This window comes from Mytilus edulis, chromosome 3 (assembly GCF_963676685.1).
Source record: "Mytilus edulis chromosome 3, xbMytEdul2.2, whole genome shotgun sequence".
NCBI classification, from domain to species: Eukaryota; Metazoa; Mollusca; class Bivalvia; order Mytilida; family Mytilidae; genus Mytilus; species Mytilus edulis.
Genome location: NC_092346.1, coordinates 32,865,859 through 32,883,929, shown reverse-complemented (window position 1 = coordinate 32,883,929; position 18,071 = coordinate 32,865,859). Strand labels below are relative to the sequence as shown.

The window sequence follows — 18,071 nt, the reverse complement described above, 5'->3', positions numbered from 1 at the left end:
GTGAAAATCATTATTTAGCATAAATTTTTTTAAAGTTCACATCATTTTTGAACTTGATTTGGAATGGATGGATGCATTGATAAACAGAAAGACTAACAGTCAAACAGACTAAAAAATAAGTAGATTATCTTAGGGACAGTCAGTTAAGGTAACATAATTAGTTGTAAATTACTGTAGGCATGTGAAATATAATAATTTATGGTCTTCTCAATCATGGTATTTAAATTTACACAAACGATAAATTATTTGTTCACTGTTATCATGTTTCAGTATATTTACTAAGTACAAGGGTATTTAACTTATTGATCATAACAACTTAAAAATAGATCAAACAAGGAAGTGAAATACCTGGGACACACCTGACAAATATGGCTTCCTCTCAGCCGTTTGGAGGAGGTCAAGTTCCTGTTAATTGTAAATTATGTAAAACAGATAGACCAATTCAGTGGAAATGCATGGACTGCAGTATTATGATGTGTGCTCATTGCAAGGAAAATGTACATTCTCAATTCAAAAATGCACTTGATCATAAGATCATCAAAAGAGAAGAGATTGGACTGCATAAGGAAGAACTGGATTTTACAAATATTAAGTGTAATGAACACACTGGACAATCATCATGTCTTTACTGTAATACATGTGAAATCCTAGTGTGTCCAACCTGTGTTGCTAAAATTCATAAGAAGCATGATTTAATCGAAATTAGTGATGCATACAACATCAAAGTAGAAATATTAAAAAAAGGACAAAGTAAAATGCAGAAGAGTAACTATACAACCAATGCAAAGAAAGATCAACTCAATAAACTAGTGTCAGCTGAAAATATAAAGTATAACAAGGAAAAAAGAAATATTCAAAGTCATGAGGAAACCGTAAAAGAGCAAGTAGAACAATATTTTAAAGAACTCAAAATTAAATTGGAACATAATCATGAAACTGTTTTATCAACAGTCAAATCTGATTTGAACGCTATATCATTATTCACAAAACAGAAGGTGGGCAAAATCAATGAATTCCAAGACTGTATTGACCTTTCCAATGCCTCTGACTTTTTCAAAGAGGTCAAGAAGATGGAAAAATTCACTGAAACTCAAGAACCACGAACCAGGCCTAGCTATACTTCTTCACCAACATTTGTTCCAGGAAATTTGAACCAATCTCACATTGGATCACTACAAGATGATGGGAACTTGGCAGCAGAAATAAACATCTCCCTAGTCATCAATAATAAATACCAGACTGAACTTGATGCAATAGAATCTGTAAGTCCATGCCTTGACCAGTCATTTTGGATAAGTTCAGGTATTTATAAAGTGTTACAGAGAGTAAAACCTGAAGGAACCAACCTGAAGGTGATGTCTGAATTTAACATTGATGTGTGTGGAATGGCAGTTACTCCATCTAATCAACTCCTTCTGTGTGTTTATGGGAAAACAAGTTTAAAACAAATCAGCAGTAGTGGTGAACTTACTGATTCTGTTTATGATGTATCACCTTTACTTCCCATTGCTATCCATGTTGTCAGTGACAATAAACTTATAGTAGGAGCTGGTAATGGTAAACTAAAAAGAAGTGCTGTGATCATAATGAACAAGAAAGGAGACAAAGAAGCTGTATATGAACATGATGAACATAATCAACCTTTATTTAATAACGCAAGGTATATAACCACTACATGTAATGGAAATATACATGTGGTGGATAGGATCTCAGATGATTGGTGTGGTAAAGTAATGGTCTTAGGACAAGAAGGACATATAATAAACCAGTATACAGGTCATCCAACTATCAATAAGAGTGAACCATTCAAACCAGTACACATTGTGACAACACCAAGTGACAATGTTGTTGTGACAGGTCTGAATATTCCAATCTTACACATCCTCAATGACAATGGTCATTTAGTTTCATATTTCAATACAGTGGACATAGGAATAAAACGTCCATATGCTCTTGCCTTCAACACAACTGGACAACTGTATATAGGATGTAATAAGGCTGCAGGTAGTCAAACTAAAGATGCAAAGCTATATGTAATAAACATTGAAGGATTCTAAAACTTTCAAACTTTAATGAAACAGAAATATGTGAAATAGTATAAGGCAAACAATATTCATGTCATTTGCATATGACAACTGGAGTTACAGCTTACGAGTGAACTTACCAGAACTGATTAGACCAATATCTTGTATAACAGTTATTTCCCTTTTTATTCAAAATGTTACTTTTTAAGCATACCATGGATCAAAACTAAAGCCAAAGATCATAATAAAAATTACCTTAATTGATAGTGAAATTATTTTTAGTTTGATATCTAACAAATATGTATAAAAGGAGACATAGTGTGTTGACAATAAGACAGCAACTTAAAAACAAAAAAAAAGAGATCTAAACAAGAGAAATATATGCATCAACAAACAAACAGTCTTCAATGATAAGTGAATATATCAGAATTATTATAATTAAATCTATCAAAAAATAAAAATAATTGTCAATGGACGTCTCTGCCTTTACTAATATAAATGTTTGGTTGGTTGATCGGTTGGTGATTGCATTTTGTTGGATGTTCCATCATCCATCAAGATATAAGGATATTTTCTAAATATTGGTTGGTTGGTTTTGGACAGTGGATATGTATGTTGTGTGAATAATTGATTTATTGATTTGTTGATTGATAAGTTGACTAATTGTTGAGCATTTATCACAGGTAGAAATGAAAGTTCATATTGATCAATAGATTAATCTTCATATTTTTTGAGGAAGCAGGAGTATCAACAGAAATAATGGTTGTTTGATTGATTGATTGTTGGTATTAAACACCACATTTACTCTTGTCTATTTCATAGTGATCAGTTTTATTGGTGGAGGAAGCAGGAGGAAGCAGAGGCATCAAAGATCCGTCAAATTACTGATTGTTTGATTGATTGATTATTAGTGTTTAACATCACTTTCACGTTTGGCTCTATCTAGTGATCAGTTGTACTGGTGGTGTAAGTAGGAGTACCAACATAGACTCACCATACAGATTCTGGTTAATTAGAATCATGCCTTTTTGAGTTGAAATTCACCACCTTAATGTAGACAGGCTAGTGCAGATGAACAACTTAGACAACTCATCCACCCAGAATGAAAATTAGCTATGAAAAAATTGATGGAGAAAAAACCTTAACGATCAAAGATTTATATTCATAAATGTACATATTACATTCAATATTTACTGTATAATAGAGAAATCAACAACTGTGGAAGCATGAAAGTGTCTTACCAACATATCATCTTTTCATAATAAATCACAACATGCTTAAAGTCTTCAGATAATATTCAAAAGTAAAATCGCAAAAATACTGAACTTAGAGGAAAATCAATTCGGAAAGTCCATAATCACATGGAAAAATCGAATAGCAAAACGCATCAAAAACGAATGGATAAGAACTGTCATATTCCTGACTTGGTACAGGCATTTTCAAATGTAGAAAATGGTGGATTAAACCTGGTTTTATAGCGCTAACCCTCTCACTTTGATGACAGTCTCATCAAATTCTGTTATATTTACATTGATGCGTTAACTAATGATTGATTTCAGACAAACATACTAATATGAATAAGAGAAAATGTCAGTTTATTTCTATAGGTTGCTACAGTTTTGTTGTCAGGATACACAATAATAAATATATAGACAACATATAGTAGATATCTTCTTTAAAATAACTTAAAATTGACTATCACAAAAAAATTGTGTCATTGAAACATGAATTGATTAGAAAGACATTCATTACCACAAGTATTCTTCAATAGGCATGTTGAGCAAGTGAGGTAACTGTAAAATGTAGGCATTAGTGATCAGATTGAGATTTAAAATCTTTGCTTTGAATATGATTCATGAAAAATGAACAGACGCCCATACTCAAGGCTCCAAAAAACGAATATGAACATGATAAAGAAACAGTGGACCGGACTCCAGGCAAAAAAAATCCATAAAAAAATGAGCTGACACACAGACTTTAGGCTCCAAAAAAACAATGATCACTCATTTTACATATTAAGGTACTAATGGTTTCACAGATAAAGAAACAAGAATGTGTCCCAAGTACACGGATGCCCCATCCGCACTATCATTTTCTATGTTCAGTGGAACATGAAAATGGCGTGAAAACTCTAATTTGGAATCAACATTAGAAAGATCATATCATAGGGAACATGTGTACTAAGTTTCAAGTTGATTGGACTTTAACTTCATCAAAAACTACCTTGACCAAAAACTTTAACCTGAAGCAAGACAGACGGATGGACGAACGACCAGACAGACAAACAAGCAGATGAACAGACGTAATGACCAGAAAACATAATGCCCATAAATGGGGCATAAAAAGTGTTGTGTTTGGCATTTGTGGCGCATATAAAAATACTGAATCTGCTTCTTATCTACATTAGTAATGATGATCTCTAAGGAGGTCTCCTTGGGCGGTCTGATCCCAGATCTCGTTTATTGTTTAGTGAGAATCCTGTATCCCGCTTCTCATTGCCATAATAGCGCATGTAATTATTACCCATGTCCCACCTGACTTATTTTCCCATTTTCACGCTTAATCATTCGAATTTCATGTGCAACGCTGTAAACAAAAAGCAGCTAATCCCGTGTCATGCTTACCGTAGACCCAATTTATTTTCAACCCAAATTTTGACATGTATGAATTTCTCAAAAAATTGCTAAATTCTTTATTTCTCTCATCTCTTGATAATATGTAAATCATGTCCATAAAAATTTTAACTTACATAAACTGTACATTTCCCTGCTTCCTGTATATACTTTATAGCTAAGTAGTGAATTAGATTTTTATGTCGTAATCGAATCAAGCTGTGTATTTCTTGTTCAATGCTTGTAATCTAGAATAAAGAAAGCAAGAAATTCAATATGTAAATAAGCCTAGAACTTTTTTTATATTACAAATATACACTCTTTATACTGTGGATTTATTATTAATTGTTGAATACCAATTTTTGTGGACTTCTTTGGTAAATATGAACCACAAAATTAAATGTTCAAGGAATGATAAATTTTCTATAGACTTGTATGCAGACTTTCGCAAATTCACGAATCAACTATCCACCAGTATGTAGGTTTTTCTTAATCTACAAAAATAGGAACCCACGAAATTAAATAAATACACAGTAGGTTAAAAATCAATAGTTCTTTAACATTATTAAGATTTTGTACCACCATTGGGGAAAGAACGCAAGATTATCTAATAAGATGCAAGTGACAGCTGTTTTACCCTCAGCACAATTAAGAGCTTTATTTGTTGTTAAGACACCTGCCTAATTGGGAGATTGTAAACTGCCCTCTAGATGGTTTTTTGGTTATTTATGTCATTGGGTTGCTGTCTCATTCACACATACCCACATTTCTATTTTTCACATGTATAAATCTCATCCATACAAAGTAAATGGCAACTACACAAGAAGATATTGCAAACCGAAAATTTTATATTCAAAGGGAAATAACTCTAGCTTTTAAATGTATATTAGCCACAAGGGAGACATGTATAATGTGTATGCTTATTAAACTGACTACACCCTATGGTGCATAGTATGGTACCTGATAGAAGACTACAACCTCAGTTAATTATAGCTGAATTGTCACTTTCTTTGTTTTCAAATACAGAGTAACCTGCCTAATCCGACACCTGAGTATTCCAACATCCTGCTTTAACCAAAACATTTTTCGGGTCCCAAAATAGGGCTATCTTTGCAGAAAAAAACCACAGTATTGCGACACCATGCTTAATCAGACTTTTTTTTGGTTCCCCAGTATGTTGAGGGGGATAGGACCTTTATCGGGACTCCAGGATCAGGTGTTTTTAAGCTCGGGATTTCAGGACATACCCCTTCGGGACCTGGGAATTCTTTTTTTTCGAATTTCGGGATCCGGGATTTTTATTTATTTAAATTCGGGACCTCGGGATTTCGTGTTTTTAAGCCTGGGATTTTGGGATCATGACCCCTCCTATCCCTCCTCTATGTTGGATAACACAGGTTATACTGTATATTTATATATAAGATTTCTCTTTACATAACTTTAATTAAAACTGTCAAGTGTGTGGACAGATGATTTTGAGGTTGGAAATTACGATGACATTTTTGGTAAATCTTAAAAAATTTTTGCATGCAAAATTTTTGAATTTTCACATTTTTATGACGATCTTTCACTATATGTATAGTCAGTGAGTAATTGAGAAAGAGAAATTGACAAAACCTTTCCTCATAATAATCAGTGTTTGCATAGGTGGATCCAGGTGGGCCCTGTGGGAAAAATTTGGTTGATTATATAGGGAATCACTGAAGCGTGACTGGAGCGAGCACCCCCCCCCCCCCTTACAAAAAGTTCTGGATACACCACTGGTTTGATTATCTAAATTGTAAGATTAATGTAGTTTTTTTATTTGAAAGATCATGAAAATAGCTGCTTGGAAAAAACTAGAATGAATCAAACTACTTAGACACTGATAGAATGTTTAAATTCTTATTTATTTCATTTTTTGACGTTAACCAATTAGGTTTTGAAAGCATTTTTTCATTTACCTGTTTTAAGTAAGTAGCACCCTCCTTATCTTCATAATCAACTCTTTGAGTTCTCTTCTGTTTTATATGGCGCCACTTTAAAACCCATTCTGATATAGCTACTAATTCTCCATTGGCTGTATCTATCCCAGCATACACCGTACTTCCATGGAGGCTATGACCTAAAAAAAACAAATATATTCTGTTAAAATTAATTTGCATAAAGCTACTAATTCTCTGCTGGATGTATCTATCCCAGCATACACTGTACTACCATGGACGCTATGACCTACAAAAACAAATATTCTGTTAAAATTCATTTGCATAAAGCTACTAATTCTCCATTGGCTGTATCTATCCCAGCATACACTGTACTACCAAAGACACTATGACCTACAAAAACATATGTTCTCTTAAAATTAATTTGCATATTAACTGTCAAGGAGCCAATTATCAATCCAATCATTAACACAAAATAAATAAATATGGATTTTTATTTGATTTTTGGTGTTTTAACGCCACTTTTAAGCACCGCATTTAGGCTATTTCATGGTGGCCAGTTCTTATTGATGGAGGAAGCCTAGTGCCCAGAGAAAACCACTGACCTTCGATAGGAAAACTGACAATCCAATCATTAACACAAAATAAATAAATATGGATGAATGAACATTCAACATCAAAAGACAATAATAGTGTTGAAGTTTCAAACACTCCTTCCTGTCCTGTGCTTTGCAGAAAAACAGTGAAGCCGTGTAGTAGTGGTTAGTGCAGCGGACTTCTAACACAAAGGTCTCTGGTTTCATTCCCTTTCCAAGATGAAAATTTGAATTTCGGCTCTCCCTTAACACCATTTGCGAGTATGGTCTTGAGGAAACGATGATAGTCTGTCGGAAGGGGATGATAAATGGCTGACCAGTGTTAAGAGAGAGCCATATCTCATGCACCTTAAAGACACCCTTGTAGATTTCGAAAAAGAGCAAGCTAATGCCGCTACAAGGCAGCACTCGCACCTGCAAAGTGAAAAGGGATTAATATAAGTTGCAAAACTTGTTTCCCATTCCACTATAAATAAATATGTTTAACCTAGTGAAGCAGTGAAACCAAACCAAACTGTTAGGTATCAAGTTCTGCCAACTGATATACAGACCATTTCCTGCATAAATATCCAAACATATTTTCTCATAAAAATTTCGATGACAAATTCTGTACACTCGTTAAATTCTGTACATTTGTTTATGAAAAATTGTGCATTTACCCACTTTACACTTCTAAACAATGGGATGGATAAAGTGAAAACATTACCTAAACATGTGCCTCTATGTATTGTTCTCTCTGATTTAGTATTGAAGGCTATTACCACTATCCCTCCAGTATGGTCTTTACATTGGTGATCAGAATCATCGGTATCTCTCAATGGGGTACTGGTCCTCCTGAATATATCAAAATAGAAAATGTAAAATAAAATAAACTTGAGGCTCCAAAATTACTCACTTGGATAGAAGCATGGTTACTGAAATAGTGCAAGCAGGATATACTTCATGTATTCCTCATATGGATCAATGATAAACTGTTGAAAATCTTGGATTTCTAGAGGCCATATCATATAAAATATCCATTAAGGGCTAATCCATTAAAATGTTAGTGGGACGGTAGGAAGGGAAGTTTAATTATTGAATGTGGGTCATGGGTCTTTTTTCAGTATGCTTCTATTACTATTATTCAAAATTATCTACAAAATGGTTCTTGGTTGTAGGGATATTTTAAAAGTCCCTTACTAACCTCCCATCTACATTTTAATGGAATAGCCCTAATGGTTTTGAGGACTCATTTATGTTTTTTTTCATGTTCAATGTCGGTGATTCCAAAAGATTTCACTTCCTCAAAGTTTAAAAATAGTTTCATACCTTATCATGTGATACATGCATCAGTCCATCTGTTTTTAAGGTTTTTTTCATATATTTATTACCATTTTTAAAAAGTTTAAAAGCAATCTGTATATAATCTTATAAAATAGTACAACAGAAAACTTTTCTAAAATATAGCAGTTATCTCCCATTGTATATATGTGAAAATAAGATTGGTATTTTTTATTTACATGTATATGAAGCAAATTAAATGTGTAAATGCAAATCTTGAGCAAATAGTTTCATATAATTTCCTTACAAAATCTTTGTACTTAGTATTTATTAAATGGAAACAATGAGCAGTTAACAAAATTACTTTTTATAGATATAATAGGATGTGGTATGAGTGCCATTGAGAAAACTCTCCATACAACTCAAAATTTATAAAAGTAAACTATTATAGGTCAAAGTACAGTCTTTAACACAGAGCTTTTACTTACACTGAACAGCAAGATATAAAGGGCCCCACACATGACTAGTGTAAATCATTCAAATGGAAAACCAACAGTCTAAACTATATCAAAAATTAGAAACAAGAAAAACTTATGAACCACATCAACAAATTACAACCTCTGAACACCAGGTTCATGACTTACATCATCGTCATGTATGTGAAGCAGCTATATTTTCCTAGTCTAGTTGTCATAAATAGAAAAAATATGAATATTTTAAACAAATATATTTGAATCTGCATCCATGAAGTGTATTTGGTCTATAGCTACCAAATGAAAATTTAAGAAATGAAATATGATAATATAGGATCAATTATGTGTATGTAGGTGTAATACCACCAAATCAAAGTATGTTACATCAGGTTGCATACGAAAAAGGGTTGAAAAAAATATTACCTTTAATTTGACATTTCAGTAAAAAATTGCTGTGTTTCAAAGCACCATAATTTTTTTAATTGGTGTTTCTATAGAATATTTTGGAAACTTGAGGTTACATGGTTTACACTAAAGCTGGTACAGAGGAAGAAAAATGGTGCAAATTTTATTGATTAACTCCCATGACTGCTTTTTTAAAAGGACATAAAATAAAAACATAACTGTTACATAACAACCACATACCTTCTTCTCTTATCCTGGTTATATTTATTCTCATTACATGGCAGTACAATTAATGGAGAGGGTGAATGAGACATTCTTGGTCTTCTAGGAGTACTTGGGGTACCAATTGGGGAACATGTTGGAACTTCAGTAATAGGAGTAGCTGGTACAGCTTTCTCTGGCTCTGTTGGTTTCTCATCAGATATCTAATTATAGAAATAAATAGATAAATATATAGATCATATCGAGGAAGATCGTGCTACTAAACGATTTATTTCAGTACCATACTTTTAAATTAATGCAAATACAATTGGGTAGCTATATTTATTTATTTCACAAGATATTTATTTTCTGCAGTCAAGCATATAAAGTGTAAAACACATTGATGGTTAAATGGCTGTTATACTGTATGTCCAACAGCAAACATTTCAATAATATTTAACATGAAAATTTTGTCAGGTGAATATTATTTGTACTTTGATAACATATTGGGAAGAACAGATAGATTCATAAATTAGAAAACATAAAACGGCCCCTGAAGTTCTATGATAGACATATTAAAAAAGTATAAACATTTGAATTGTACCTGTTTAGTTTCCTTTATTTTCTTTGTTTCTTCTTTCAGAGCATGTTGTCTCTTCTGTATTTCATCCTCTAAAAGTTGTCTCTGAAACAGGCAAAGCACAAGATTTATAAGTGAATGAATAAAATTCATGTGTGTGTCTTAAGTTAAATTCAAAGAAAAAATGAACATGGAATTTGGTGCATCAAACCTTTTTAACCCTGTCGCATGCTTTATGCACCTGTCCCATGTCAGGAGCTTGTATTTTAGTGGTTGTTGTCTGTAATATTTGTTTTTGTAAACTGTTTTCTTATAAATAAATTAGGCTGTAAACTTTCTCCATTGAATTTTTTCATCTCTAAGCTTTTTATAGCTTGCTGTACAGTATGATTTTCTAATTGTTGAAGGTCTTACAGTTGCCTATAGCTATAATGGCTTACATCCACTTCACTTGAACTTTGTTTGATATTCATCTCATTGGCAATCATACCACATCTTCTTATTTTTATACAGTACCATTCTTTTACTTTCAATAAATATATGACACATCATTAAGACATATGATTTATTTTAAAAATGTAGAGCCTTCAGTATTTTACAATAAACAAATAATCTCTTCTATATCAGAATCTATTTAGTGAATTAGAAGAAGTAACAGATATAAAAGGCCTACCCTTAAATAAATCAATCCAACAATTATAAGATTTGCACAATGTTGCTATTGAAAAAATTCTTAGAATGTCACAATGAAATTCTCAGTTGTCTAGCAGAAATTGCAAAAATTAAAATGCTTTTAGGGACTTTAAATCTATGTTAATAAGTATCATTGAACATTGTATTTAATTAAAAAAAAAGTATATAATTAATTTCAGATCAGTGTATTATTTTATTATTGAACATTGTATTTAATTATACTATTCTAACATGAAATAAAAGAAAATAATACTTATCTATATGAAACCCTGTTCTTATAGATACTAACAATTTCAGGGTACCTTACAGTTAAAGCTGTAGCGGTAAGTATTATTTACAGTTTTGATAATACTTATTAATTAGTTCATTTGGAACTCTTATCTAGGCTGTCAGTAGGGAAAAGATCTCACCAATGCAAATATTGTAGTTTTGTGCTAGAGTTATTTCCCTTGAATTTTATATACTTTATTTATCTAAATAAAGTAATAATAATGGTTGAAATTAAAAGATCACTCAAATGGTACATATACATGTACCATGCAGTTTTCTGTATAGATTTAAAAGCAAAATTAATAATAAAATCAACTATGATTTAAGGGAAATATCGCTATTTCCGCGCATGATCCCATTGTGATATCACTATTTCCATGATCCCATTGTGATATTTGATAACACTGTCTTTCCAGAATACCAGTATATTATTAATGTCTGATTCTTTTGAAAAGAGGATAACTCCATGGTTTGAAATACATGATGTAAGGTCAAAGGCCAAGGGTAAATCAATGTTATAATCAAACAAAAACATCAAATACATCTTTTTCTTCTTTTCTTTTCAGAAAATCAAGTCTTTTCTGTTGTTCTCACTTTTGTAACATCATTTTAAACAATTTAATACAAAGTAAATAGATGTTTTAATTTGTTGCAATTGGTCACTTAATCTTTTTTTCAATTGCTAATTCATTTGATTTGTTTTGATTTTATGTGTTTTAACGCTACTTTGAAGAACTGCTTTTGGGCTATTTCAGGGCGGCTAGTTTTTATTTGTGAAGGAAGCCTGAGTGCCCAGAAAAAACCACTGAGCTTCGATTGGAAAACTGACAATCCTAGTGCTAATTCATTTGAGTATAACTTCATGGTTTTAAATGTTATGGTTTAAGGTCAAAGGCAAATCATTGAAATAATCAACAAAAACATCAAATACCTCTTTTTCTTCTTTTCTTTTTAGAAAATCAAGTCTTTTCTGTTGTTCTAATTTTAGTTTTTCTTGTTGTTTCAATTGGTTACTTAACATTTCTTCATAAAAAGATTTCTGTGGACCTTTGTAGTTATCACGAAGAAATGTCTGTACATGTTGAGCTAGTTCTAGAACCATAACCTGAAAAAAATTATAAAAAACAAATTCTGCAACATTTTAAACATTTGTATATAACAGGCTAGTATTTCAACTTATTCTTATGCTTTATATTGTCTTTTAAATTGCATAACACTTCCATACAATGTATTTTGTATAGATAATGTTGCACATGTTGTGCGCCATATAGAACATTAAAATACACAATAAACATGAAAGTTATTAAAAATTCAAGCACAAGAAATTATGCAAATTCAATAATTAAAAATTATTCCAAGTTGAAATAATAGCCTATTATTTTAAGTAATGAGATGTTTTAAATTTGTTTCAGTTGGTCACATAATCTTTTAATACTGATGATAAACAATTTAAATGAAAATGTACAATATTTCCATGGGGTTAATCTATCATTTATAAAGGTCTAACATGGAATTAACATGTAAAAAAATGGTAAATTTTTCATGTGGAATTTATTTTCGCTAATAGACAAACTCATGAAAATATGCCCTGTGACAGACATTGAGTAAATTTGACCCTTAAAAAAAGGAACAGGGACAAGAAAAAAATAATTTCAGGAAAACTTTATCTCCTATGCAGATGTGAAATGTTCTGTAAAAACTATTCACAAAAGTTAATAGGAAAAGTACTGCATTTTTTGCAAGCATGTCCTTTTTACAATTCACTTAAACTAGAATCTAAGAAAACTAATGTCAATATTTTTCAAATCTGGCAAATACTAATTTATAAAAACTTCTTATCTGGATCATGATAAATGAAGATTTAGACTTTAGTACAGTATTTAGTCTGCATCTAAATAAAAAAAAATCCAGACAAGACAAGAGAAAGAAAAATAAAAGTTAAAGTGAAGAAACAGAGTTATCCCTCTTTGTACAGGTTCTCCCCTCCTCCTATGTAACATTTCTAAATTGGTTCAGGATATATGTTAGAGTGCATGGGATGTAAATGTTTGGGTACTGCATGAACTAAAATGTATTATGTCTCTTTAGTTTAAAAAAAATGTCAATCTAAATAAATAATTGTAGTCGCATGACCAGGCTATTGTACAAAATGTAGGTTATTTTATGTTGCACATAAGTTACCTCTCCAACCATTGATTTGGCTCGTTCTATTAATTCTGTATTCAACACAGCAATTTGTTCATTAGACAGTCCTTTGGCATTTTCTAGACTTATTTCTGGTACCCTTTAAAAAGAAAAGTCTTAAACAGTATTACATCTTTGAAGATATGTCATGTATGTTATTTATCAAAAAATTATCTCCCTTGTATACACATGTAATGAAAATACCTATAGTTAACAAATCTTTAGAAGTGTAAAAATTGTAGAGCTATTATTTTGTTTTAACTGCTGTGGTAACTTTTGTCATTTAATTCTCCTAGCAATTATATCAACTGAATGTTAAGGACAAAGTTGTGCTCATAAAAGTCTGTACATTTGTACATTGCAATGTTTTGTTTTGTTTAATTTCTTTGTTGGGTTGCATTCCTTCGGACTCATGTCATACATGTACACTTGTTTTAAATTTTGTGATTTTGAATACTGAACACTTTCTGCACAAATTGGTTCCCTTACTTTTGTTGCATTGCTGGTACGGCAACATCTGCAGCTGTTTTCATGAAAGTAAACTGCAATTTACCAAAATAAATGGGTGTGAATTATTATGTTTAAGGTAGCACAATACAAAGATTTTGTCACTCCCAATCAGACAACTTTAAACTGATGTAATTCAGATCATCCTTCTTAATATTTCATAAATGAGGTACCAAAAGAACTGAGACACAGTTTTGGAGGTCAAGCTGTGTTGTACAAGAATATATAAAATATTTTGGGATGCTATGAAGAACAAAGAAGCTAAATTCATTCAAGTATAGACATCACAATATGGCAACTAATTACATAACAATCAATGATGTAATAATTATTTCATAATGAAATTATTACAATTTGAAAGATTGATCCTTCTTTTTTCTTTTGATACCTCATTTATAAAATTTAAAGAAAGATGAGTGGAATTACATCAGTTTAAAGATGTCTGATTGGGGATGAAAAATATTTGAATTGTGCTACCTTAACACCATCAAATGTATGAAAGTCTCTTAAATTGCTTGTACACAAATGTATGTGTTGTTTCTCTATTTTCCAAGTGTCTTCCCTGGGCATCGTGTACATTTACATTTAAATCAGTCCGTACACATACAAATTTATCTATAATACTTTTTTCTTAAACTTACAAATCAGGATATTTATTTGGACATTTAATAACCATGTGAATCATACTATCACTGTCTGTCGTCCCTGCTACACTTTCTGATTGCTGCTGTTTCAGTATCAAACATATATGCAAAGGTCTCTCAACCTTAAAAAACACAGAAACACAGATTAATATACATGTACAATATACAGTGCTCTAGCTAGAAATCAAAAGGGGCAGGGTGCCAGTGGAGGGCAGGGCACTTTTTATGATAAGAAAAGGCACTGCTATTTTTTTTTGTCTACGTTTCTGTGTGTATCACGAGTTAACGAATCTTTTTTTTTTTTTACTGTATATGTTTTTTTTTTAAATAAAGATGCATTTTAACTATAGTCTTTATTTCATTGTTTGTGTAGTTATGAATTATATAGTACATCTTCATCAACATATTATGTGTTTATAGTTTAACTTCACTCTACCCATTGTCGAAGATTTTTTTTTTATCTTTATAAGAATTTCAACTTTTTATACGTAATATCTCTAACTTTTTGTGTATTACTAATTCATCAATGTTTAGAACATGGATTGCTAAAAGTATAATTATCAAACAGAAATTGCAATATATTTTTTTTAATATGTTCAAAGACAGTTAATATCCTTAAGGTAACATTATTATGTTATTATATATTCAATTGGTTCTTTATTCCTTTTTTTGTTACTAGATAATATTTTTAGAGCACAAATTTGTAATAAGCTAAAACAGGGGAAGTAACTCCAAAATTAATTTCCAACACGTTTGCGTTAATTAAAAACTGTGCTTGTCGCTCACAAGTTGAGATGGAAGGCATTTCTGTCAAGGCATAGTTTTATTTTGATGACTTAAATTCAATTCTAAAGTCATGAAAGTCTTCATTTATACACTCTTCCATTGTGACTTGGAAATCGAAAATGCCGACCCAAGCTAAACACACTCGCTGACACATTCATCTCACTATACAAATCCTTGATCAAATATATGACAAAAAGATACATTGTCCTAATTAAATTACCTAGATATTAACACCTTTGAAGTCTTTGTCATTGTAATTGATTATAATGACATGATTAACCTGGGGGAAATCACACAGGTGTCATATATGTAATTAACTTGGAGATCAGAAATCGATGAAACAAAAGACAATTTTACCAAAACGGCACAAGAGAATTTTGGAAAAAGACGTCAGGGCAGAAGGGCGCGGGTGAAGGCACCCAGGGCGCGGCTGAGGGCACCCAGGGCGCTGCGCCCTTCTATTTTCGGCTAGCGAGACCACTGATATATGTATACATTACTGGACGATGAAAGGGAACTTTTAGTACATTGTTTTGCTCAAAATTTCTTCTTTTTCAATTTTGTAGTGATTTTTCACTTTGAATATGGTGATTCATAGTGAAATACGATAAACCTACTTTGACCTTTAATGGTTTACTTTCATAAATTGTGACTTGGATGGAGAATTTTCTCATTGGCACTTATACCACATCTTCTTGTATCTATTTGCATAATTTTTTAACTGTGCATTTTTGCTTTTGGTTTTTTAATACTTGTGTGAGTTTGTGGTCTAGTGTCTAAGACCTATGGCTACAATGCTGAAGGTCTAGAGTTCGATTTTCACTTGGGATGCTTAAAATATCAGTACATCAATCAGAAGGGTGTTTTTGACCCTTTCACACACATCTCTGGTACCCAGACCAGAGTTAAAACTAGAATGGGTACTATGGGGCCTTAGTTGCCAACTTGGTCGAATTTGCTCCCTACTTTGACCTAGAGATCAATCTGCCAAAAATCTCTTCGGTTTGTCTGTTTCCACTGAGCAGTCAAGTGGTTCTCTCAGAGTACTTCTTCCTCCACCATATTAAAAGATTCGGCCAGTGTCTGATGTCCTAGACTCCTAACACTCCCTGGTGTTGGGTTTGGGGATGGTCCTTTTAAATATTGAACATTGTAAATACATTAGTGACATATCTCCATTAATCCTGATAGGGAGTGTACATGGATTCGACTGTACCCTTGCAGCTCTTGAGAGGTTCTTCGGATAACAGAGGAACTTACTAATACATACAATGTACATACTCTTACAACATAGGACCTAGACAGACACAGGAGAAATTTGTGTAAGTAAAACTACTTTAAATTGCAATAAGTAAATACGTGTATGAATTATAATGCATAGCCCATGTCGTGTACAATATACCTTCCATGCGACCTTCTTTCTTAGATCGACAACATCATCCATGTAAACCGCTTGCAAAACTTGCCATTCCTCTTCTTGACGCTGAAGAAGAGAGTCGTCAGCCATTTCATAAATAGCACAAACTCCTATTATCCTCGCATAATACTGCTTTCAACGGCATTTTATCTTCAGGATACGATAGCACTGAAAATATGAGTTGTTTACATTTTTAACGTTTCATCATCAGTTCGTCGGAACCGGAAACCCACGCGAGAAGCTAAAACTACCAACCAATCCCGACCTCGTACCTCATTAAAAAAAACACAGTGAAGTCGCGTCTTATTACGTTAGGCTATCCTTTTGTCAAAATTTAAGCAAACAACAAAGCTTATTGCACTGAATGATCGATTACCTTTTCGGTTTGTTTAAAGATATTTACCAAGCATCATTAAGAGGTTAAACTATCAAAAACTAAGGTGCATGATTTATTTTAAGACAAAAAAAAAACATCCTTTTGAAATTTAAGTCTGTTAATTATATTGAAGTAATCTTTTTTATTATAGATCAAACTTTTTTAGTATTGTCATACACGTGAGAGGTTTAGCTAGCTATAAAACCAGGCTGTTCAATCCAATCAAAAGACAATGCCTGTACCAAGTCAGGAATATGACAGGTGTTATTCATTCGTTTGATGTGTTTGGGTTTATTTTGCCATTTGATTAGGGACTTTTTGTTTTGAATTTTTCTCGAAGTTCAGAATTTTTGTGATTTTACTTTTTTTATATTGTTCAAAAATGTTTATATTTTTCAAGTTTTAATTTATTTTTTTTGTATATATGTCTCTGCTTTTGTATTAGTTGTTTTTGGCTTTGAACTAGCTGCCAGTAACTGCGTGTACTCTCAAATTGATCAGTATTTGGTGTCTTTTATGTTGTTTTAATGAATAAGTACCCTGACACGCCCGGACTGTTGGATATATATATTAAAAAAAATATGCGTAATAATTGCCAATGAGACAACTCTCGACAAGTGACCAAATGACATAGCAATTTGCAACTATTTGTCACTGTACGGTCTTCAACAATGAGCAAAGCCCATATCGCATAGTCAGTTATAAATGTATGACTCCTTTGTTTCGATCTGATGAGGTACATTTGTAAGTCATTTTCAACTTATTTTTAAAGTGCGTTCTTATGTTGTACTGTTACACCACTGTCAAAGTTTGGGACGACATCAAAAGTTCAATGAAGGATAAAAAAAAAGTTTTTTCACTGTTTGAATTGTTTTGCATTTGTTATTTTTTGGGACCTTTTATAGCTGACTATGCAATATGACCTTGGGTTTTGTTCATTGTTGAAAGCCGTACTGAGACATGTACTAGTGTTAACTTCCATGTAATGTGGTTTCTGGTGAAGAGTTGTCGCATGGGCAATTATGCCACATCTTCTTATTTACCATATACATTTTATATGGGTTTGATATAAATAAAGAGATGTTGTATGAATGACAATGAGACAACTTACCAACAGTCCA

The 18,071-nt window shown here is 32.2% G+C and overlaps 2 protein-coding genes across 2 annotated transcripts in view; one reads left to right on the top strand and one right to left on the bottom strand.

Annotated features, from left to right (window-relative positions):
• The window catches only part of LOC139516256 (eIF-2-alpha kinase GCN2-like), a 43,665-nt gene extending 26,873 nt beyond the window's left edge, over positions 1 to 16,792 (bottom strand). The window contains exons 1-9 of the mRNA XM_071306253.1: positions 16,560 to 16,792; positions 14,369 to 14,493; positions 13,218 to 13,320; positions 11,968 to 12,141; positions 10,098 to 10,178; positions 9,533 to 9,717; positions 7,861 to 7,988; positions 6,580 to 6,740; positions 4,774 to 4,884 (exon numbers count right to left, since the gene is read on the bottom strand). Coding sequence (XP_071162354.1) covers positions 4,774 to 4,884; positions 6,580 to 6,740; positions 7,861 to 7,988; positions 9,533 to 9,717; positions 10,098 to 10,178; positions 11,968 to 12,141; positions 13,218 to 13,320; positions 14,369 to 14,493; positions 16,560 to 16,664 — 1,173 coding nt within the window. The 5' untranslated portion in view covers positions 16,665 to 16,792. The remainder of the gene's footprint in view (positions 1 to 4,773; positions 4,885 to 6,579; positions 6,741 to 7,860; positions 7,989 to 9,532; positions 9,718 to 10,097; positions 10,179 to 11,967; positions 12,142 to 13,217; positions 13,321 to 14,368; positions 14,494 to 16,559) is intronic.
• LOC139516258 (uncharacterized) lies at positions 335 to 2,290 on the top strand. Its single transcript, XM_071306255.1, has one exon. It carries the CDS (start codon positions 369 to 371, stop codon positions 2,055 to 2,057), a length of 1,689 nt encoding a protein of 562 aa, XP_071162356.1. The 5' UTR covers positions 335 to 368; the 3' UTR covers positions 2,058 to 2,290.
• Positions 16,793 to 18,071: the final 1,279 nt, after the last annotated feature.